We start from the raw sequence: 24,145 nt of genomic DNA, 5'->3' as shown, positions 1-24,145 counted from the left end.
GTTCCATTTAAATCCCCCGCACAGTCTCCCTCCGTGCGACGTATGCTGGTACGTCATACCAAGGGCTGAGGGTAAGTGAACGAGGGGAAGTGCAACTACTAATGGAATGCAGCTAGAGAGAGAGAGAGAGAGAGAGATTATGTGCTATGTATGACTTTTATCATGAGTGTCCAGCAGATGTTGCAGGTGGATTATGTGCCGTGTGTGGCTTTATCGTGTCCAGCAGATGTCGCTATGGAGAGAGTGGGGGTTGTACTGACTTACCGAATGTAGCAACAAGTACACACATTTTATGAATAAAGATGTTTTGCATGCAACTAAAACAAACAAGCAATGTGCGTATGTGTGTGATAGACAGAGTGCCTGTATTTGTGAGAGTGATGGGGGGGGGGGACATTTTCTGGGTTGAAAAGAAAGCACAAGGGTTATCAATAGTCAATGTTTTGGGCAGCGCGTTTTGAGAGGGCCCCCCTAATCAAATTATGCTAAAGGCCCCATGAAGGCTTTGGCTCTGGTTGTAACACTGATGTGGAAAGCTGCTGGTAGCAGTGCTATCATGGTAACCCCCCCCCCCCCCCATACAGCAGTGATGTGTCTTAAAGCTTACATTACAGTAAATGTGCTAAAAAGCAGGCATGTAGATCTTGCAAGGGCAAAAAAAAATTGCGGGTTTCTCTGCCCACCTACTATTTCTATCTGCCCACCCAAATCTTACTGTCTAGAACCGGCCCTGGTGACTGAAATGGCCTAATACCAAGTAACTGTGATGCTTGGAACGCTAAATGTTCATAACGCGCATGTACCTTTTGTATTTTCATGCTGACTTCTTGATCTGCTGATGCTTGTTGTTGTCTTTTCATTCGTTAATACACAAGTATCACCCAGTGATTTTCTAGTATGTTTGCGGTAAGAACTTTTGTTTCTCTAGGCTCCAACTGGTAACATTAACCACAGCGGCCCGATGTCCCGTAAAAATCACGAAAGAAAAGGAACGGCAGCTCTTAATCTAGCTGGTAATAAGGTCCGCTGCTCAATCCAAACCCCCACGCTTAATTTTCCAGAGTTTGTCGCTGCGTCTCAATGCCCGTTCAACATGCCCTCGTTCACTTGCCCTCGGGGGAATCCCCGCCGCCATCATAAGTGTCGTTCCAATTGTCTGAAAACTGACGAGATAGACCCTCGGAGGGCTGAGTGATCAAGTGAACATACTGTAGATCAGGGGTCCCCAAACTACGGCCCGCGGGCCGCCCGCTTTTTATTGGCCCGCGGCCGATTTTAAAAATATAATGTAATATGGCCCTTTGAATTATTATTTTTTTTTTCCATTTCTTAGTTAACCCACTAGTGCAGGGGTGTCAAACACTGATTGATTGGCCCGTGGCACATTTTAAAAAATATAATGTAATATGGCGCTTTTAATTTTTAAATAATTTAAATGCACTCATTATATTACAGAGAAATATGTCCCATAAAAGAAAATGAGCAACAAGCCCATCCCAGAGGACCCTGCATAATATTTTATTTTAAATTAATATTATTATGGAAAATCTATGCGTCCTTCTCCAATAGCTTCTAATTCATCTGACACAGTGTCTCCATTTTTTTTTCATACAAAATTCTTCAGATTTAGCCTCTTAATTTCCCTCTCAAAGTGCACCAGATTCATGCATTTTGCTTTAAAAACTTTAAAAAATCTCACGGGGGAGCATACCCCCGGACCCCCCTAGGAGGGTCAGGACCTCGGCTGGATACTATTTTCACCCTGCTGGACATTGGACGCAAAGGCAGAAAACACTGGGTGTATCATTGGCATATAAACAAGAGGGGAAATGTGTCTGTTTAATGTGCAAGGAAAGTGTTGCCGTGAAGAAGGATTACAATTTACGAAGACACTATGAAACTAAACATCAGAGCAGCTACATGTCCTGATAAATGTGTTATTTTTGCAAAGTGGCCCGGCCCTTCGTAGATTTTTCTGTATGTGGCCCTCAGTGAAAAAAGTTTGGAGACCCCTGCTGTAGATGGTCACTCCGAGGTGGATATCACCCACAGTGCATTGCAGTTCGTCTTCTTCTTCTTTTCCCTTTATTTTCAGGCGGACTGTATGCCTTTAGGGACATCGCAGCCACCCACAGGACAAATATATATAGCTTATATATAAATATATTCCAAAACGCCTCAATTAGCCTATCCTATTTCCATAGGAACAATCCAGTGAATGAATTGCAGTTTACACATTGCTGCTATAACAAAGATGGCTGCCAATTATAGGCCTATTTAAAACAGATGTTTTTGTGTGAACTAACAGAAATTTAGAAAATACATCGAAACAAACAATTTATAAATGTAAGTAACAATATCTTGATAATCTGAGTTACCATGTCGTAATTCAATGTTTGTTATGCTATGAAAATGGCATTATGCAATATACTTTAGCAGAATGTTATAATTCTCTATTTGCATTCAGAACTACCTATGTAACTGACGGTCCATTGCGTCTACAAGGGCAAGTGGGTTCCATTTAAATCCCCCGCCCACTTTCCCTCCGCGCTCCAAGTTCCCTCCATGCGACATGCTGTTACGTCATACCAAGGGCTGAGGGTAAGTGAACAAGGGGAAGTGCAAATACTAATGAAATGCAGCACATGAGTGTATTTCTGCCTGGGGGAAGTTATTCAATGAAGTGGAAAAGCTAGGCTAGGCTAAGCTAGGCTGCGTCCCGGATCGCCCCTGCTATTATTATCCTGAAGTCTGAGCGTATTTCCACACTTTATTTCTGTGATGTGTAACGTGACTTTTCACACTGTCTCTGTGTTTCATTAGTAGTTGCACTTACCCTCAGCCCTTGGTATGACGTAACAGCATACGTCGCACGGAGGGAACTTGGAGCTCGGAGGGAAAGTGGGCGGGGGATTGAAATGGAACCCACTTGCCCTTGTAGTCGCAATGGACCGTCAGTTACATAGGTAGTTCTGAATGCAAATAATAGAAAATTATAACGTTCTGTATATTGCATAAAGCCATTTCCAGCATGACAAACATTGAATTTCGACCTGATTACTCATATTATCAATATAGATAGTGTCACTTACACTTATAAATTGTTTGGTCGGACATATTTTCTTAGTTTCTGTTAGTTTCAACCAAAAACATCTGTTTTAAATAGCCCTACTAACTGCCAGCCGTCTGCGTTATAGCGGCAATGTGTAAACTGCAATGCATTCACTGAATTGATCCTATGGAAATCGGATAGGCTTATTGAGGTGTTTTGGAAAATATATAGCCTATATGTCCTGTGTCGCCACAATGTCCCTTGGGCATACAGTCTACCGTAAAATAAAAGAAGAAGAAGAAGAAGAAGAGGCAGAAGATCTGCAATGCACTGTGGGTGATATCCACCTCGGAGTGACCATCTATGTTCACTCAGCCCTTCGAGGGTCTCCCCAAGTTCACTTCAGTTTCCGGACAATTGGAACGACACTTATGATGGCGGCGGGGATTCCCCCGAGGGCAAGTGAACAAGGGCAAGTGAACGACAATTGAAACGCAGCGTGTGTGTGGAAGAGCGCTGCTCTGACACGGGGAGACTCGCTCACAGCCGAATTGTGAGGTTGGCTGTGAGCGAGTTGTTTCCGGTCAGCCAGACGGCTGGAGGGATGCGTACTGTCCAAGTCTGTACAAGTTGCAAAGCTACTTAAGAGGGTGAAGCATGCAGAGTATTTCCTAAGTTGATATTGCATATTTTTCATGGATGCATACTATACATTTCTGTCTAAATGTGATAGAATAAAAAAAAATTCTTTTTCATGGACTCAGGGTCACGCTAAACAGCTGAAAGTTCAAGATGGCCTAATTCTCTTCGAGAGCGTTAATTGAAAAAGTTGAAATAACTGTTTGGTGTTTTGTTCCTTTCTATATTATTGCTCCAGCACATTCAAGTTGGATATGGCCTGTTAGGAAAACATAAAAAATGTAAGACGAGAAGCCTAACATCACGACTTCGACCTTTTCTTTAGTCTGAAGGTAGATGCATTCACAAACCGTCTCCCCCACCTACGGTAAGCCTGTGTCCCATCTACCAGCAGACAAGCTGCTCTCCAAATTCATTATTTAATAGAGGGGTTACGGTCGTAGCTTCAAAGACACTGTGTATGAGCCAGACAGTAAGAGGCAGACAGTAAGAGGCGTGGGGGCGAATAGAGAGGCCTTCTATGACTCTGTAAAGGTCTCCAAACTCCCAAGGATGTCATTTTACAATCAGTCAGAAGTCAAGGTACACTGCACTTACCACAGGCAGCCTGTGACCAAAACTAGTCCCAGGAAAAGTAGAACCAAGAACTCAACACACATTCTGTGGTAGACAAACACCTTTTACATTGGAGTTAGTTGTGTACAGGTGTATGGTGGAAAAGAAAGGACAATGCATAGTAGGTTCTCCAAACACAGGGTTTACAGTGCCAATAAACACAGATACACTGAGACAAAATGTTCATTACGAATAAAGTTTAGTTTGAAACCAAACAACTGTTCACATGAAATAAACTGCTAAATCCTGGAACATATGATGAGAAGCAGAAATGATGTTCCACTCTACACGTAGCAGGCACCACAGCCAGCTCAAATCCATGATGCGGGTGAGAAATAATGCTAAAAAAAAATCTTTAAAAAACAGTGTAGCAAAGAGGTGACAACCTCGCCTCAAATTAAGCAGTGCTCGCCCCAGCCTTTGAGGGCAGTGAGCTCAGAACTCAGTCATCTTCTTGTGTGTGTCGGCCTTCCTGGTCTGTCCCTGGATGGACAGCTCCTGGGCTTTCTGCTGGGACAATAGCTGACGGGCCGCTGACAGCCTCTCCTCCAACTGCTTCACTCTAGACGCGTTGCTGTGCACACACAAACAAAGGATTAGGATTAGGAATTGGGGAACGACACAGAGACTCGCAGTTTTTCATATTTTTTTATTTTATTTTTTTTTAAGGAAAGAGACTCGCTGTTTTTAGCTGCACCTTTCACAATATGCTTGCCATTGAAAGAACTGTCTAATTTTGGAATATTCGGATTATTATTTTATTTTTAATTTTTTTTACACAACTCCCACAAGCCTTCTTATTTGTGAATTGAAATCCAATTTCCAATTAATCCAAAAGAAAGAGGAGATTCAGTAATGACAATGTGAGAAATATTAAGTTTTTATGGACACTACAGCATATAAACAGTTTCTAGTAGAAACCCAAAAAAAATGTTTTTACCTGAGAATTAGCATAATATATTACCTTTAAAGCTAAAGTGCATTACTTCTGTTGCCCCCATAAGGAATTCTGAGTAATAAACACAACACTGTCGGCAAATCTACATGAGGTAAGCCTTTGGTGAAAGCTCATGGATTTAATCCCTTCTGCTGTACGTCCAGATTTTTTCATATAAGTAGAATCAACCTCTGAAACATTTCTAGGGCTCTTCTTGGGATCATTGAAGGTCATTAACAAATCTTCACATAAATCAGATTAGACATATGGAATAGATATGTAAAATAAATTAGCAATATAGACAGAAGCCTGTACTGACCAGCCTGTTTGTCTGCTGAGCGTCTCGGTCAGTTTGTCTATCTCCCTCTCTGTCTGGGACACTCTCTGAGCCGCCTGGAACAGCTTGACGTTCAGGCTCCTCTTGGTGCTCTGCTCCCCCCTGTAAACGTCCACCCCGCTGGCTGCTGAAGGAGCAGCAGCACCATCACTGCTCCTGCCCCCCAGCTTGTGATTGAGAAAGTCAAACACATTTTGGCGTCCTCCGGTGGTAGCCCGGGGCTTCCTGCGTCTCTTAGGGCGGCCTGTTTGTGTGCTGCCGTCCCCCTCTTTAGTGGCACTGTTCCGGGTGCGTCTTGGTGTAAGCTCTGCACACTGGTCCAAAGACCTACCACTGGGGAGCACCACAGCCATGACCGGCTCCACACGACCCTCCTGCATCTTCCCTAAGCCTGGGAAAACAAGAGCTACTGAGTGAGGAACAGAAACAATGCATTATCTTCTCTCTCTCTCTCTCTCTCTCTCTCTCTCTCTCTCTCTCTCTCTCTCTCTCTCTCTCTCTCTCTCTCTCTCTCTCTCTCTCTCTCTCTCTCTCTCTCTCTCTCTCTCTCTCTCTCTCTCTCTCTCTCTCTCTCTCTCTCTCTCTCTCTCTCTCTCTCTCTCTCTCTCTCTCTCTCTATATATATATATATATATATATATATATATGTATATAGCTATATACAGGAAAAAGCTAAAATACTGCTTGAGTGTAAACAACATTCAATAATTCCAAAAGTGTTTTAGATGTACATGAGGTTTCCTATTTCACAGTTAACCTGAACAGCAAGTGGTGAGTTTTCATATATCATATCATATATACAGTATGATCTTCAGATGTATTTTTATGTCAACTAGGTTCATAGAAGCAACATCATATTTTAAAATGTCTGATCCATTGTCTGTTATGATAAATACATGTATGGTACATGTTAGCATGTTCTCCTTGTTTTGTATTAGTACAAGCTTGCAAATGTAAATAACTATAAATAAGCATCAAGTAAAGTTTATCTAATTTGTCCCATTAAGCTTTATAATCTACGATTATCCTTATCCTGTAGTTAGTTTGATTTAATAAAACAAAATGTAAATAAACCACATTTGGACTGGAGTGAATTATGTATGTTTTAGGGGGCTTAAATCTAGTTTGCGTGTGTTTGGGGTAGGGCTGGGCGATATGACCAAAATCTCATATCCCGATATAGGTCATTTCATATCCCGATAACGATACATTTCACGATATAGCATATTTCCTGTAAATTAACGTAATAAAAATGTAATATAAATGACACATTGAAATAAGGCCTTTCTCTTATTACACTTTGAATTATATACTGGACAAATAAAAAGCATTTACAGCTTTTGGATTATTTTTTCCTTTTATTCAAACTCAAATTTTCAAGCATGCAACAAAGTAGAAAATGCACATGTTATCTGACCGCCGGTCAGATAACATGTGCATTTTCACCGTCCAACTTAATACTGTAGGCCTACTTACAACCTTAGTATTTTAATCTGCAATAGCGCACTGTTCTCTACACCTTGTAATTTAGTGTATATTTTTTTCTTTCTCTAAAATATCATAATTTCCAATTCAGTGCAAATAGCCTGCAATGTAAATGGTTTGGGAGTCCTTCCTCCACGGCTTATTTCAGACTGTGTGGACTGAACTCACACTGTACGCCTGTGTGCCAGTAGTTGCTATGACACTGCTGCAGGCGAGGCTCCAGTCGCCCTTCGTAGCGAAAATTAAAGTTAAAATGAACAACTGGGGGATGCCACTAACGTTCATGAAGCTTTTGGTGTGAGCGCAAGGTAACAAGTAGCTATTGCAAATGACAGGCTTTCTTTTCTGTTCTATCACTGAGGAGTAATCCCACACAGAAGACATGGTACCAGTGATGGAAGTGCAGCGGGGCTAGCAAGCGCTGCCTTCCTGTGTGTGCGCTTCAAAATAAAAAGTCAACTCACGTTTCTCAAGTTAAATGCTTTTAATGTGAAGCGTAGCAGTAGGAAATGTTCAGCTGGAATTAACAGTAATTTATCTGCGAGCTACATCAATAGTTTGTGTCGTAAAGAGTGTGATTTGTGACACGAAATAAACGATATTGCATAAGACGATATATCTCGTCATATCGCACAGCCCTAGTTTGGGGTATGGAGAAACCCTGGGGAAAAACATGGGAACACTGGGGAAACTTGCAAAATACTGATGTAGTTTAAATCGGGTCCTGCTTGCGAGAATACAGCTAAGGTTCAATGTTGGTTGTAAAGCATTATAATGAATGTGACAAAGACGATACAAACCGATGTTAAATTGCTCCTATCCAATGCTAGTCTGTATGCAGTAGTGCCACATAAAAACACATTTTATATATGATTTGACACCAGAACCTAATATTTGCTTAATGTTGTACACCTACCTTTCCCATATTCATAGCCCATTTTTAGCATGAGTTTGGATCCGATGCCTCTGGTATGTGCCTCCCAGCCGCCAAAGTTGGAACTGTTGAACGTTTCTGTGGGATCTACAGCAGAGTCCATAACTGTTGGGTAGCAAGTGAAAATCATGGTAATTTACTTTGTAAATGTGAAAAATTGCATCAAATGAGGTTTAAACAAATCCAAATGTAACATTTTATTTTATTTATTGCTAGATTTCAGAGACAAGGTCACATTGTGATGGACAGAGTGACAAACACCTTTTGCATATGCCACATCCTCTCCCACGTCATCCAGGTCTGAGTCAGAGGAGAGTGGGTCTTCTTCTCTTAAAGGTGGGATAATGGCGTCGGCTTCCACCACGACATCTTTCAATAGCAGCGAGTCAAACTTCACAGTGTAGAAACCATTGTCAATTTCTACATTGAGAGAAAACATTCAAGTCAGCAAGACATTCAAACTAACTTGAAGCATTTAATCTACCATGGTGTTGGCTGATTTTCAGGAAATGTATCTGCCATATTTTTTTTGACAGGAAATGTATCTGCCATATTTTTTTGACAAGGTTAGGATATACAACTTTAGTTCAACCAACCTCAGAGTGGATTTATCACTGATCACCTGTAGACTTTACAGTGAAATAGTAAAAAACTGGCCCCGTCAACAGCATACCTTTGATTTTGGCCGGGTACCAAAGGCCGTCCTCACATCTAGTCAAGCAGGATGAGCCTTCTTCAAGTTTGTTGAGGTCATACTCCACAAACTCTCTGAGCTCCGATACACACACCACTTCACCATGGGAAAACCTTTAATAAAAGAAGATAAAAGGGAGTGCTTGAGTAGCCAAGTGGTTACTGCACATGCCATTGATTTGCAACATCGCTGGTACGATTCCCTTGTTGCATGTCGTTCCCCCTTATTCGTTTCCCACATTTCCTGTCCACCTTTCTGGATGGAGTCAGCAATTCTGGAGAATGCTTGTTGTCAAAATTTGTGAATATCTCCTTATGATCCGCTACCTGTCCATACTGTGTGTGTGCTCTGGTGTTAAAAGACAGCCTAGGCTCTGTAAACGGGCATGTTGCTAGCTACGGTGGTCCCCTTTGTTTACACAGCCCACTTAGGCTTTGTAACACCAGATTTTATTTCAGTGGACACACAGTACGTGAAGGTAGGGGATGGCTTAATGTCACGGGGAATAGAACACACACTCAGTGCGTTTCCATGGGACAATTAGATTGGATTAAGACATATACCGAACTTGCCACTCGAACGGACCGTGTCACTTGTCTGAGTATACATGGCCTTTCAGAGAATCGGATAAATGGCCGGAGCATGGCTGACTCCGCAATGCTAGGTGGCGCTGTAGCCCTTCCAACAAGTGGTTATAGAGCCACGTCCGGTTCCCTTCCGGCAACAACCCTTCTATTTATTACGTCGTCTCCCCGGCAGGGTTTCCGAGCAAGCGCAGAACGCAAACTCCGATATGCGATATCCGATCCCTGTATACATGCAGATAGAATGCCGAAAATGAACGAGTTATCTAGGTGTTCTTATCTGACTCTGCTTGTCTGTTAATGTGCCGATTTGTGTGCGAAGTAGATCGGATAAAGGTGTTTACATGCATTTTACAAGTCCTGTCTATTTAACCGATTATGAGTCTGCATGTAAACTCACTGAGTCAATCATAATGATTCGTTCAATCTTGTCAGAGTGAGACATTTACACAGTCAGTGAGTTTACATGCAGACTCATAATCGTGTTAATAAACGAATAAGACTTCAACAGGACTTGTAAAATGCATGTAAATACCTTTATCCGATCTACTTCGCACACATAGTGGCACATTAACGGACAAGCAAAGTCGGATAAGAACACCTAGATAACTCGTTTATAGTTGGTATTCTACCTGCATGTATACAGGGATCGGATATCGCATATCGGAGTTTGCGTTCTGCGCTTGCTCGAGAATCCCTGCAGAGGATTTCACAAGGAAGTGGAAGGAGACGACGCGTAATAAATGTGTTGTTGCCGGAAAGGAACCGGACGTTGCTCTATAACCACTTGTTGAAAGGGCTACAGCGCCACCTAGCATAGCGGAGTCAGCCATGCTCCAGCCATTTATCGGATATGTGAAAGGCCATGTATACTCAGACAAGTGACGCGGTCCGTTAGAGCGGCAAGTTTGGTATGTCTTAATCCAATCAAGTTGTCCCATGGAAACGCACTGAGTGATGGATGGGACATCTATACATTACCTGCAATTATCCGGGAAGCGACATTTGTCCTCTAGGTAGAATGGACATGGTTTCATAGACTTCTGGGTGGGGTAGACGTAGAGCACTTTGACTTGTGCCTCTTCTCCGTCCAGCGGCTCTGCCCCCACCACCATGGCATTGTGATACTCCAGTGTCCCCCACTTTGTCCGGTAGGGGGCTTTCACTTTGGTGCCACTGAGTACATCTTCTTCTTCTTCATCTTCCTCCTCACCTTCTTCATCTTCCTCCTCCTTCTTGTCCCTCTCTCTAGTCTCAGAGCTACTACCAGAAGACTCCCCAACTTCAGAGTAAAAAGCTGCAAATTCAGCGCTCAGAGCGCCATTAGCAGCATTTGGGTCAGCTGTCTGCAGTCCAGTATTGTCCTCCAGGCTGGCTAGGAGCCGGCTCTTCTTGACAGACACCAGGCTGGCCTCGGTCAGCCCAATCAGCTGACACAGGTCCTCCTTCAGGGTGAGCAGGTCGGAGTGCTGGGAGGGGTCCAGGCCCGCTGACAGGGCCATCTCCACCTGCTGCAACTGGGCTCCATAGGCAGAGATGGCTGCCTCAAGGGTCTCCTCATCCATGCTGACAGTTGGCACAGGGCAGAGTGCAGCAGAGAGACAGCATCAAGCCCCCAGGACACCTGAGGACAAAGAAGATGTGTGGATTTTTAAAAGTTGGCGTCAGCGATTCTGGAGAAAGCTTGTTGGTGTTTAAATCCCTTTTCATCAAAATCAGTGAATATCTCCTCCCGGTCTGCTACCTGTCCGTAGGATGAGTGCTGAAAAGGAATCTGGTGATAATACACAGTCTAGGTCCTAGGCTTCAGGGTATGTAAACAAAGTGGGCCCACCATAGCTACCAACATGCCCATTTATTTACAGGGCCTAAGCTGTGTATTAAAGGTGGAGTCAGCTATTATGGAGAATGTTTGTTGTTTAAATCACTTTTTAAAAGTGTTCTTACCGAAGTCATTTTTAAAGCCATATTTTAACGCTCATTTTATAAGGCAAGGCAAGTTTACTTATATAGCACAATTCAGATATAAGGCCATTCAAAGTGCTTTACAGGGGCAAGATTAAAATACATAATTCACATTAGAAAAGCGAATGAATAGAAATAAAAAATTTAAAAGCTAATGAGTAGAAATAGAACATAAGAGGGACTCTTAAAACACAGTAAAAGGGAAGGAGAATTTAGCAAAAACCTCTGAAGTGACGCAATGTTTCACATTTGACCACAATAAGGACTACTTTATGCACACTGACAGCCTGTGTGTTAGGGATTCGTAAAGCAACTTTCCCCAACGTTTTTTAAACGTCAAACGTAGCTATGAATCGCTAAACCAACTGTATATTATAGCTAGTTTGAGCTAAATGTTAGCCGTCTTTTAGCCCATTTATACAACCGGTTATAATAACACCAGTATTACCTTCGTAATGAGGCTATCTGTCTGACATCTGCACCGACCGAAAAAAGTATCCACTAAGAAAATATGCGCTTTATTAACAAAGTAAGTAATTAAAATAGTTCAAAACACATGCTGGCACAGCACAGTCACAACATTAACCGGTTCACCGTCAAGTCAGCAGAAGTGAATACAGTGGATTAAAGTAACCCACTTTTTCAAAATTAAACAAATGTCCTCAGATATTGAACGGTTTTGACTGCTTATCACCGTCAGGACGACAGTTAAATGCAATTTGTAACTGTTTAACCTGCGGCTAATGTTTATCACTCGTATTGTGGCTTTTTTGAGTAAATATAGTACTATTTTATATCGTTAAAGTATTCATTCAACAACTAATAATACATTATTTTATTACATTTTTAATTAACAAACGTATACATCAAGAAGGTTGTTAACAGCCACTACTGAGGTATTCAGTTAAATTCAAAGCCCCATTAATATGACACAATTAACACATTTCCATAATGAAAGCATTATTTATCTGACATGTTTATAGGTTTTTATTTTTCACAGCAAAAAGTAGGTATTTTATTTTGAAGAAAAAAAACCTACAACGGAAGTCTTATCATAGTTTACGTCAAACTTGGGCGTCGTCGACGCATAATCATGACGTCACCTTTAGCCAGAATTCAGTCCCTCAGTCCCTCGCTCCATGGACATGCCCTCACTTCATCAGTCTGTCTTGTTATGGGTTTTTACGCAAAATGAAAACATGATTGCCTCGCGCAGTGGCTGCCCTCATTACTACTAATGTGAAGGTAGGCTTCCTGTTTGTTAACGCTGTGTAACTTCAGCAGCGTGCTGGATACTGACAGCTAACTACTACACTATCGTTCCATCGATGCTACACATGTTGTGCTGTTGCTTAATGGACATTATGTTGTTATGAATCTGTTTCGTAACTTTTATCAAGTTTGAGCCATACCTCAAATTAAAATTAAAAGTCCTCGACACAGTTATGCACACACGCACAGTAGCTTATTTACTGTTGTTTGTTACATTAAACCTACATCCATCCACTATGTAATTACCATTTGTAGTTAATTTTCTACCTAATTTAAAAAAAAGTTTACACTTTTGATGATTTTCTTAGGATGCTTTAAACGTTCTAGGGTCAAGTTACTATGTATTTTGACTATTTATTAGTGTATGTGGTGCGTCTTCTCCTCATTTTTTCAGATGGTTTCTGTTAAGATTTCATGTGTATAAAGGTGTGTGCAAAGGTGATCGCTTGAGGAAAGTACCAGTTTCTTTTTCGACACTGGCTTGTCTCACCAATCTATTGTTGTGACATACAATTACATTTTTTGGTTCACCTGCCAAGAGCCTGTAGGTTATATGCCAAGAATATAGGATCCTAATACCATTGGCTCAGAAAATCATTTGTCGTACTGGGTCCCATTTGTAGGTTTCCAAAATGTAGGCTTAGAACAGTCATTAATTACAAGTTCTTCCTACATTCCTTGAAAAGCCTTGTAATGTCTTTGTCTTATTCTTGCATCTCTTCTTCTTCTTTTTGCAGTCCCCCCATTAAAGTGACCCCTGCTGCTGTCATGTCTCCAACTGTGGCCCAGATCAGTGATCCAAAGTTGGCTTTTGCCTACCTGCGGCCAGCCTGTGTCCTGCTCACCAGACAGCCTACTGTGACCAATGTGGAGACACTGAGCGCCCAGCTGAAAGAAGTGGACTATGCCACGTTGCAGCAGCTGCAGGACTACGTCCTCTTCCCTCTACGCTTTGTCCTTAAAGTCCCCGGGCCCAAGAAGGACCAACTGGTGCAGGCTGTAGCCCAGGCCATGAGCTACGTCCTGGAGAACACCTGTGTCCAGCGCTGGGAGACTCTCCACGAGCTCTTGTCTGAACTATGCCTCTGTATGTGCTCTCCAACCGATCCTGGTAAACCTGCAGAAACATCAGAGGAGCTGAAATGTGCTGTGCTGAGGTGCCTTGATGCACTGCTTCATGCTGCATACGGAGATATAGTCTTTAAACTCTTTGAACCTGCGATGCTGCCCGGACTAGGAGCTGCTGTATCGCTCCTACTGGCTTTAGCAGAGACTGAGAAATCTCGACATATCCAGGCATCGGCGTTGAAGGTCCTCCAGGCTTTGACTCTGCAGTGTGACTGCACTGAGGAGCATGTGTCCCCCTCCTCCTCCGAGAGACACGCCATAGGCAGCGCCATGGCTTCATTCCTACCGGGGATCACTGTGGCTGTAACCAGGATCATTACAGGAGACCCCAGACAAGGCCATGCAGTCACAGTCAGGGCCATCAAGGTACCACATCACACAGTCTGCAGTCATCCTTTAACATTTTAACTGCTGAAAAAACTTCTTTGGTTCTATTCATTGTGTAATTAGTCATGTGAATATATGAATGAATGTCGGTTACATTCATGCCATCGCAAAAAGCATATCAGCTCAACAAAAGGTCTCTCCGTATTTCTTAGTATGGCAATGTTTACAAACTGGTGTCACCCCCGAAACAGTTTCAGGTTTCTCAGGAAAATCCTAAGAAAACACCTGGATGCACAGCAGAAGGTACAAAATCCATGTGCGATCACTGAAGGCTTACTTCATGTACAGTGGCTCGCAAAAGTATATTCATACCCCTTGAACCTTTCCACACTTCATTTTATTTGGATTTTATGTGAAAAACCAACACAAAGTGGTGCATAATTGTAAAGTGGAATGAAAATAATACATGGTTTACAATTTTTTTTATAAATAAAAAACTGAAAAGTGTGGCGTCCAATAGTATTCAGCCCCCTGAGTCAATACTTTGTAGAACCACCTTTCACTGCTATTACAACTTTGCACATCATGATTTTCACTATCATTTTTGCCCATTTGTTCTTTGGTTCAATGGGTATGAATACTTTTGCAAACCACTGTAGATGTGCCGACAGTGTTGCTGTAATAACTCTGAAAGCCTCATGGGGGCGAAAGAAGTCACACACTATAAACAACTACTGACAACTACTCTGTAGCTGTATCCCGTTACAGAGACCGCCTCCTTGGTAGGACGCGGTCTCGCGGTCTATGAAGGCTATAGAGCTGTTAAGCGGAAGTGGCGGAATTACGGGGCATGGGACCTATCGGCTGAAAAAAAATTAATGGGAGTCTATGGAAAGTAATCTACTATTTTCTGGTCCCAGTCATTAAATGCCCTGGATTACATATATGTTTTGTATGGGTCAAAATGATAATTTTTCATGTGAAGAGTTTGACGGTATGTTGTATGATTATTCGTCTGACGGCTTTTGAAAAAATGTAACGAGAAAAAACTACACGTCTTGTCGCCTCTGTGACGCCGACAATCTCCCCACTCGAGAAAGTGAAACTCTCCACATGTCCACTTTTGTAGTGGTTTTCGGCACGCTGAAGACTTTTGTCTTGTCCTTGAAAGAAGGCAGTAAAGTGCATTAAAGACACAGCCATGTTTCGGAGCTAAACGGGTGCTAGTGGTGGTGACGTATATCATAAGCGTCAAGAGCAGCGAAGAGCTGTAGTCCACAAAAGCGCTCTGCACAAAACCTGACCGTATCCAGCTTCTACTCGCTAAATTGTTCCATTCTTTGCACGAAAAAATACCATCTAAATCCATACAAAACATATGTGTAATCGAAGGCATTTCATGACTGGGACCAGAAAATAATACATTTCTTTCCATTGACTACCGTTGTAATTTTTCGAGCCGAGAGGTCCCATGTCCCGGAAGTAAGGGACTTCCGCTTAACAGCTCTATAGCCTATGAAGGCCGATTCGAAGGCCGAACCAGGGCCGAACGAGCGTTGTTAAACGGGACGGTCTCCGCAGGTCTCCGTTTACGAGCATTTCCGGTTTGCGTAACAAGCCGTTACCTAGCGTGACGACACGCCGCTCCTGTGCTGCCTAGCAACCCTGATAGCTGCCAACGGAAAAAGCCTTGTCAACAGAGGAAAAAAGAAGTTGCTTGCCAGACGAAAAGAAAAAAAAGTACAAGAAAAAAAGAAAGGAAGATAAAAGATAAGAAGATGGAGCAACACGTTGCTGTTTTGTTATTTTTTATTTTATTGTATGCCATCTCTGAAAAAAACGCAATGAATCATGGGATATGTTGGGCTGCGAAGGATACATCTGATGCAGCCTTCAAAACCGTGAAACGAAGGCTGCATTTCTCGGCCGCATATGAGGAGCCTTGCAAGGAGCCTTGCAAATGGAACAACCTTTGCGCGCCGCTATGACGCAATCGGTCTTCAAATGCAGCCTTCGTAGACCGCAACCCCTGAATCGAGATACAGCCTCAGACTCTCCAATGCCACCAACACAAACAAAGTTTATATGTAAGGTGATGGTGAGGTACCCACATATAAAAGAGCATACAACAGTTAAGACTTGGCAATTTTCCTGCCTGTATTTGTTCTATGTTTTTGCGATCTCTAAAATCTTATTTTGATTGTAGAATTGCCTTGTGTCTGAATTGTGCTATAAGCTTGCCTTGCCTTGCCTGGACCAAAGGAAAGAAAATGTATCCTCATTCAAATGCTTTGTTTATGTCCCACAATCATTGTCCATCAGGTTTGGTCCAGGACTGTAGGGCTTGTCATGGAGGACACCCAGCTCCAGGCCAGTGAGCCCCAGAAGACTCCGTCCTCAGAGCTGGGGAGAGTGGGCCAGCTCGTGGTCCATCGCACTCAGTCCTGGCTGAAGAGCACGGTGGGGAGACTGTGTGTGCTGCTGAAGAAGATCATCTCCTGCACCTCTGCTCACCAGCACTGGAGGGTGAGACTGGAGATGGTGGAGCTGGACCACCACCTGCTGGCCAGCTGTAGCCAGGCTCTGGGAGAGTGTGTGGGGCCGCTACTGGAGGCTCTGGTGGGAGCAGTCAACGACCAGGATCCCACAGTCAGACAGAGGTATGATGTGACTGACATTTCCTGCGTTCCAAATCGCATACTCTTTCGTCTTACTATTCTACATAATACAGTTGAGCTGATCGTAAAAAGTTGGTAGTTTGCGAGCAGTAGGCTAGGCACGCAATTGGGACATACTTTTACTTATTTATTTCATCATAACATCATGTCTTTAACTTGCCTCTTGCTTATTATATCTGTCTCATCGCTGGTTGTTCTCACTTGGAGGCTCAGTTGATGTGCCTTACTTCTGGTGCGCAGTGGATTGTGGGTCAGAATTGCCCAAATTGCATGCTGATTTACACACATTTTTAAGCATGCTGCATCTGACCAAATAATTTGGGACCTCCTCAATCTTTTTCTACCATACTAAATGGCCAGGCTAATAAGAGCCCATAATGTACCATAATGTAACAACGACCCATAATATAAAAAATATCCAGTGAGCTGCAGTTGTGTGGATGAAAATGCCTTGTTGATGTCAGAGGAGAATGGTCAGACTGGTTTGAGATGATAGAAAGGCAACAGTAACTCAAATAACCACTTGTTATAACCAAGGTATGCATTATACCATCTCTGAACGCCCAACACGTCCAACCTTGAAGCAGATGGGTTACAGCAGCAGAAGACCCCACCGGGTGCTACTCCTGTCAGCTAAGAACAGGAAACTGAGGCTACAAACAATTAATATATATATTTTTTTAATACTTTATTTATAGATTTTTTTGAAAATATTCATACAAACATCAGAAACATACCCCCCCCCACACACTTCTCCCACCCCGTGGACCCCTAGCAAAAAACAATAACAACAACCAGACATCATTATGACAGCATGTGAAAATAAATACAATTATTTTAGGCAGTCATCCAATGCCATGTACACTACATTTCTACACATCATATACACATATTCTTACATACATAGTTCAAAGGACACGTACATTAAATTAAAACTTGCCAAAAGAGGCTCATCAGTATCAGCAACAGCACATAACAACAAAGCAGTCATGGGTCATATTGATAACACCGTTTTCTGTCTAATGAAAAGTCACAAAGGTAACACCATTTCCTGACTTATGATGAAAAAAAAATAAAAAATAAAATAAAAAATCTGCAGAGGCAGAAGCCGAGAGATATTATGGTATTTCTAGGAAAGACAGAGCAATACTAAATTCTATAAAGGGAGACCAGACTGCCAAAAATTTCTGGCGAGATTTAGACCTATTATACCTGAGCTTTTCTAGTGGAATTGAGGATAACACTTCTTTGATCCAACTCGTGAATGACGGGGGCTTATCTGACTTCCAGCTACAGAGAATAAGTTTGCGGGCTAGAAGTGAGGTAAATGCTATGCAGTTGGATTGGGCCGAAGTAATGATTAAACCCTCATTAGGAATTCCAAAAATAGCAGTAATTGGATTGGGTTCAATTGATTTGCCGCAAATATATGAAAAGGCTTCGAAGATTTGACCCCAAAATGTAGTCAAGGATGGACAACCCCAAAACATATGCCCAGCTGTAGCTGAGTTCAGATTGCACCTAATGCAAGTAGAGTCAACATTGGGAAAGAATTTAGACAGTCTCTCTCTTGTGTAATGTAAACGATGCAAAACTTTAAACTGAATGAGGCAATGCCTAAGACAAAGAGAGGTGGTGTGAATACGGTGTAAAGAATGCTCCCAAACTTCTCCAGTGAACTCCACATTCAGATCTTGTTCCCAAGCCAGTTTGGTCTTCTCTAGGGAAGGTAAACTATTTGTTTGGATAGTCTTATATATTCTGGAAACATTTCCTCTGGTATCTGGGTCCCAGTCTAATATGATGTTCTTTTCCGGCAGGGCAGGAAATGAGTAATGTTTTTTGGCAAAGCTGCGTGTCTGGAGATATCTAAAGAAGTGTGTTTTTGTCAAATTATGGTCCTTTTGAAGAATTTCAAATGAAACAAAAATGCCATCTTTGAAAAGGTCACCAAAAAAGATCAAACCATTACTGTGCCATACGTGAAATGCTGCATCATTCTGGGAGGGAGGAAATAGATGGTTGTGAGTCAAGGGCATAAGGCCAAATGCACCAATTAAATTAAAATGTTTTCTGAATTGAAGCAAGATCCTGATTGAGTTTTTTATCACAGGGTTATTGAAACGTTTAATAGTTCCAACAGGTAGAGGAGAGCTCAGCATAGATAATGGGGAGACGTCGGCATTAGGGCGGATCTCCATAAGGGCCCAGGAGGGGCCTCTCTTATGTTCAAATGCTGATATCCAGTGATTTAATTTAGCTATATTGGCCGACCAGTAATAAAACATAAAATTAGGGCAGTCCCAGTCCCCCCATTGTCTTAGGCATTTCCAGAAGGAACAATTAATATTTTAATCAGATAAATCACTGGGTAGCTGTGGATTAATCACAATTAATCACGATTAATCGCCATTCGAAATATGCCGAAGAAATTCTCATTTTCCCTGTATGTTGTTGTAGGAACGGAAAGTGGCATGACAGAAGGTGGATATATACATTTAACATTTGTTTTTTTATTCATGGGAAATCCAAATGATGGTGTTAATACTAAAAATGATAGGGCTAATACAATGAAACTAAAACATACCACACTATATTCAATGTGACTGTCTCTTTGCTATGCCTCTGAGCAAATACAGTATATAGAATGGCATATTTGGTGTTCTACACCAGAGTCAATGGATAAATGTGTGTGTTTTCATAATTTCTGGTCAAGTTTGTATTCTTGCATTGAACTTGATTGCAGTCCGCGGTGTGTGTGTTTGCGTTCACTCCCACGTTCTGGGGGACTGTTCATTTGGGCCGGAAAGCTGAAGTCATGTTGATGTCGCGTATCTATCACACAAACCTCGAAAAACTGGAGACGTTTGTGTCCTCCCTTGCACTGAACAGAGCAGACATTGTTGCTCCTGTTGTTTCCGACAGCAACTGCCTACCGTTTTCATGCCCAGTGCTGATCCTGGGTCAGTGATAATGTGAGAGCGACAACTAGTGCAGAGTGGGTGGAATTTGTCGGTGGTAATTCTGGGCATGTGTTAATTGCGTAATTTAAAAAAAATATTTAATTTAATTGATCTTTAATGTAATACAATTATTACACTATTAAAAATTAAATATTTTGCTCACTTCCATCATGTAACATGTTGTTAGTTACATTATGGGTCTTTGTTTTATTAGTATGGGCTCTTAAAAGGCTACTTGACCAGAAGATGTTGAATGGCTCTCCTCTCCCCCTAGATGTGAGGTGGTTCTCAGAGCAGCTTCCCAGAGGAACCAGAGCTGGAGCAGCAGCAGTGCTCAGACCTTCACTGACGTTCTCTCAGAGAACCTCCACTCTCTGTCCACCTCCCTGCCCAGACTGATGAGGACCTCTGATGACCAGAAGAAGCTCTTTGTCCTCAACGTCTTCCTGGGCTACCTAAAACTTCTGGCACCGCTGGTGTCTGTGGTACTAAACTCAGCTGCACATCTCCAGAGAATTTCCAAAGCCCTGATGCAGGTAATATTAGCTGCCATTGTATCAAATTGTACTTGCAATAAGAGGGGAAATATAGTCTTCCAGTCATCTGGGGTTGTTTGTTAAATGTCTATCATTTTCCCCATAGTGACACAAAGTGTTGAGTAATTTACAGTCAGCTGGATTATTCTATTACATTTCAAACATCATTGTGATATTTCAAAATATTTCTATCATATTGAATTTACCAACATTATAAGTGCACTTTCAGAGGAGGGGATTTGTTTACATTTGAAGTTAGTTTGCAACACATACTGTTCATGTAATATTTGGTATTGAATAATTCTATCATCTTAAATCAAAACTAAATTATTTTGAGGAACCTGGAACCAAATGATAGACTAGAATATGTTTGTAAACCAAACTGTGGGCCCTTCTGCTGTACACAACAAGTGAAACAGTAACTTTTCAGGAAACTTTCTAACTTCAGAGTTCCAGGGAGCACATTTTTCCTATGAGTGAAGTTGGTTTATTCGGTTACACCCAAAGTTACATAGTGCACCTTTAACAATGAGGTAATAATGTTTTCCCCTTATTGTCAGAGAGCAGGGAGAAAACAAAGCCAGAATCCAAACACGGATCCAACAGCATTTTAATGGCAATGGTTATGTCTTTGTTTTATGAAATTAACTCACTCACAAGTTTTCATATGAGACCGACGTATCCATAGTCTATCATGCCATGAGGCAGAAAACCACAATCAAGGGAAGTTAGCATCCATCTTAAAGGTGAAGTAAGCGGAATGGTCAGTTTAGCTAACTTCCTGTCAGTGACTGCAGTTAGCAGTCCCCTCCCTCGTCACCACATTAATGCACTGCGGTCTTCAAACAGCAAGTTATCTAGCATCATCTCAGATCCATAAGTGTGATAAAACATGATAAAAACCATCAAAACAGACATTGGGAAGGATTTTTACCTGTTCCATTGTAGGCGCATAAACATTCACCCATCTGTTGCTCTGCACGTGCACCGGCAGTGAGACGGGTGCTGGTTTGTAGCGTTCTCTCTTCTGATTGGTTATTAGTAGTGGGATCCCAGTAAGGTTTATTTGCCGATTACATGCAGAGCGAGTGACTGAGAGATCGGCTTCATGAAACGCGCACACTATAAGTGATCACTGTATGTATGTTTATTTATGTGTATATATTAACATAAATAAATCGCTTACTTCACCTATAAATGACATATTTGTTAAACGCACAACAACCCCCTTCTATCTGCTCCGCTAGGTGCTGGAGCTGGATGTGATGGATGTACGCATTGTGGAGGAGAGGAGTTATGCTGCCATGGAGACAGGCTCTCATGACGCGCACGCTGCTCACAGACCGAGGAAGCATTTCTCCTACTTTACAGATGAGAAGATCTTCTCCGTTCTTATGGAGATCTGTCGAACATTAGGTATCCATGCTGTTTGAATATGGACCTAAGGCTTTGTCCAAGTCTATTGTACAATTCTTAATCCTGAATATACACAACGATACTTTGGTCAAATGTATTAAAAAAGGAATATTAACAAGTTATAGAGACTGAAGTTGGACTGAGTCAGTTGTTGAATGCTACATGTCCTGCCTCTTTTCTTTTGACATGTTCTTTTATTGCTCCCCCTCTGTTGTGTCAATATAACTAGTAACTTCCCCCACTTCCTGTCTTTAGGTTACTACGGCAACATTTACCTGCTGACGGATCACTTCCTGGATTTGTACCAGCAGTCTTCAGCGTACAGGAAGCAGGCTGCCATGGTGCTGAATGAGATGGTCAGAGGTGCTGCGGGCATAGCCGTGGAGACAGAGGAGCAGGGTTTGGAGGGTGAAGTTGGACACTCTGCCACCCAGGAAGAGCTGACAGCCACCGTGCTGTCTGTCATGGAGGAATACACCTGCCTGAAGAATTGGCACCTGATCACAGTCAGTGAGGAGACGGAGAGAGACAGACAGGACCAGCAGGTGAGGAGAGCCTGAGCCATAGACTTTGTAATGGAAAGTGATATGTATTTGAAATATTGCCATAGATTTCATTGTGTATTTGATACTATACGATTGACATTTATGTTAATGGGAGAACCAAAAATGTGGAAGAATTTAAGTACTAAGGCGTCACTCCTGATCCAACCCTAAACTTCAAAAAGCATATAAAAAGGTTGAGTTAAACAATCCAATTTAATCTGGCAAACTATCGATTCATAAGAAACTCTCCTACAGAGGCATCAAACACCTATCTGAATGCTATGCTTCTTTCCCATTTTTCCTACTGTATGACAAGTTGGTCTCAAGCAGGTAAAACAACCTTGAGACCAATCAAATCAATATTTAAAAACACTCGCTAATGTGCGCTTGATTTTCATACACGATGCTGCACCTCCTGCCCTAAGGACCTTTGTGACACTCAGAATTTACAGCACGAGCAACCAGGTCCAGAGTTAGGGTAGAATGTAGAATTCCAAAATGCAAAACCACATTTGGAAAGTCTTCCTTCTTTCTCTTTTGTAGGAATAAAACAATGGAACATACTCCCAACAGATCTAATAACCGATAATGATTTTCAAGCTTTCTCCCGTCCTGCGCACACTCATAGCATTTTGTAGTGCTAGTGGGATAGGGCTATATTTTTCATAAAATATGCAATGTAGTGCTTTTAGTAAACTTTTACATTTTTTATCCTATGTATTTATATTATTGTATCTTGTTATCCTTTTAATGTTTAATCCCATGATTATATATTATTCTATCTTGTTTAGTTTAGTAGTTGTTATTGTTCTTACCTGCCATTTACCTCATATTATAAGCTACACAATAGTATGAATAATAATAATGCCATTGGTTTTTTGTCTTGTGTGCAGCTGCTCAGCACATCCAGACTGCTCTCCATACCCAACAGTACTGTCAGCCACACAAACCCATCTTCTCTCCAAGTCCTTCCTTCCTCCTCACCCCCCTCCACCATCCACCAGCTCAACAGTAACATCTGGCAGCTGTGTATCCAACTGGAGGGCATTGGATGCTTTGCCCAGGCCCTAGGCCCTGGCTTCACGCCCCTATTGATGAGCTCAATGTACGCCATACTGGAGAAAGCCGGGGAGGAGACACTGCTGGTCAGCCAGGCAGCACTCAGTTCCATGTGGGAGATCTCGAAGGCCTGTGGCTACCCATCACTCAAGGAGCTGATCAATGACAACTCAGACTATTTACTCAACGACATATCACTCAACCTGCAGAGGCTCAGCCAGCATCCACAGGTAAACACTGTTCAACCCATTCAGTTATGTTGTTAATATGTTTCAAGAGGGCAGTGGATTTTCAACAAAATACATTTGGACATTTCACAGATAGATAGATAAATATTTTATTGATCGCGGAGTAAATTCAGAAATCCAGTAGCAAACATACGTAATAACAAAGTACACAGACACGCACGCACGCACACACACACACACACACACACACACACACACACACACACACACACACACACACACACCATACCCCTGTCAAGTTAAAACTGTTCAAAAATTGAATTAAACTTTGCAACAAGAGAAAGAAAAACTTAGTGTAAAACAAATAAATAAAACATTTAAATACTTAGATATACTTAAAAATAAGAATAAATAAAATATTTAATTAAACCTCGCAAACAAATAAAAAATAATAATATTCAAAAATTAAATGTAACCTTGCACAAAGAGAAATAAAATAATAATAAAAAACTAAGTTAAAAAATTTGATTTAAACCTAACCTAAAAACAGAAAATAAAATAATCTAATAGTCTAAAATAATTCAATCTAACCTTGCAGAAAGGAAAACAGAAATGTAATTGTATTTACAAAATCATGAGCAGATGTGAACACGAATAGTGGGAAAACGAAAACTTATTTTTATGTATTAATTCATCCGTTAAATATTTTTTGGGTAAAACGAATAAATCATTTAGTTTCTGGAATGTCAGAAAATAGTTCCAAAAAATCGACCAAGGAGACAATTTCCTAT

General features: G+C 41.7%; 2 protein-coding genes across 2 annotated transcripts in view; one reads left to right on the top strand and one right to left on the bottom strand.

Annotated features, from left to right (window-relative positions):
• Positions 1-4,401: 4,401 nt before the first annotated feature.
• Positions 4,402-11,829, bottom strand: zgpat (zinc finger, CCCH-type with G patch domain). Its single transcript, XM_080030533.1, has 7 exons — positions 11,691-11,829; positions 10,259-10,901; positions 8,673-8,806; positions 8,261-8,419; positions 7,982-8,104; positions 5,563-5,971; positions 4,402-4,880 (listed from the first exon to the last, which is right to left on the bottom strand). Exons 2-7 carry the CDS (start codon positions 10,840-10,842, stop codon positions 4,742-4,744), a joined length of 1,548 nt encoding a protein of 515 aa, XP_079886659.1. The 5' UTR covers positions 10,843-10,901; positions 11,691-11,829; the 3' UTR covers positions 4,402-4,741.
• Positions 11,830-12,346: 517 nt separating this feature from the next.
• Positions 12,347-24,145, top strand: part of tti1 (TELO2 interacting protein 1) — a 41,480-nt gene continuing 29,681 nt past the window's right edge. Inside the window, exons 1-7 of the mRNA XM_080030520.1 lie at positions 12,347-12,487; positions 13,252-14,008; positions 16,292-16,629; positions 19,885-20,146; positions 21,394-21,562; positions 21,818-22,107; positions 23,001-23,396. Coding sequence (XP_079886646.1) covers positions 13,283-14,008; positions 16,292-16,629; positions 19,885-20,146; positions 21,394-21,562; positions 21,818-22,107; positions 23,001-23,396 — 2,181 coding nt within the window. The 5' untranslated portion in view covers positions 12,347-12,487; positions 13,252-13,282. The remainder of the gene's footprint in view (positions 12,488-13,251; positions 14,009-16,291; positions 16,630-19,884; positions 20,147-21,393; positions 21,563-21,817; positions 22,108-23,000; positions 23,397-24,145) is intronic.

The sequence above is a fragment of the Ammodytes marinus genome, assembly GCF_949987685.1.
Source record: "Ammodytes marinus genome assembly, chromosome: 7".
Classification (NCBI taxonomy): domain Eukaryota; kingdom Metazoa; phylum Chordata; class Actinopteri; order Uranoscopiformes; family Ammodytidae; genus Ammodytes; species Ammodytes marinus.
The sequence above is the reverse complement of the archived record's forward strand: the minus strand, read 5'-3'. Positions and strand labels throughout refer to the sequence as shown.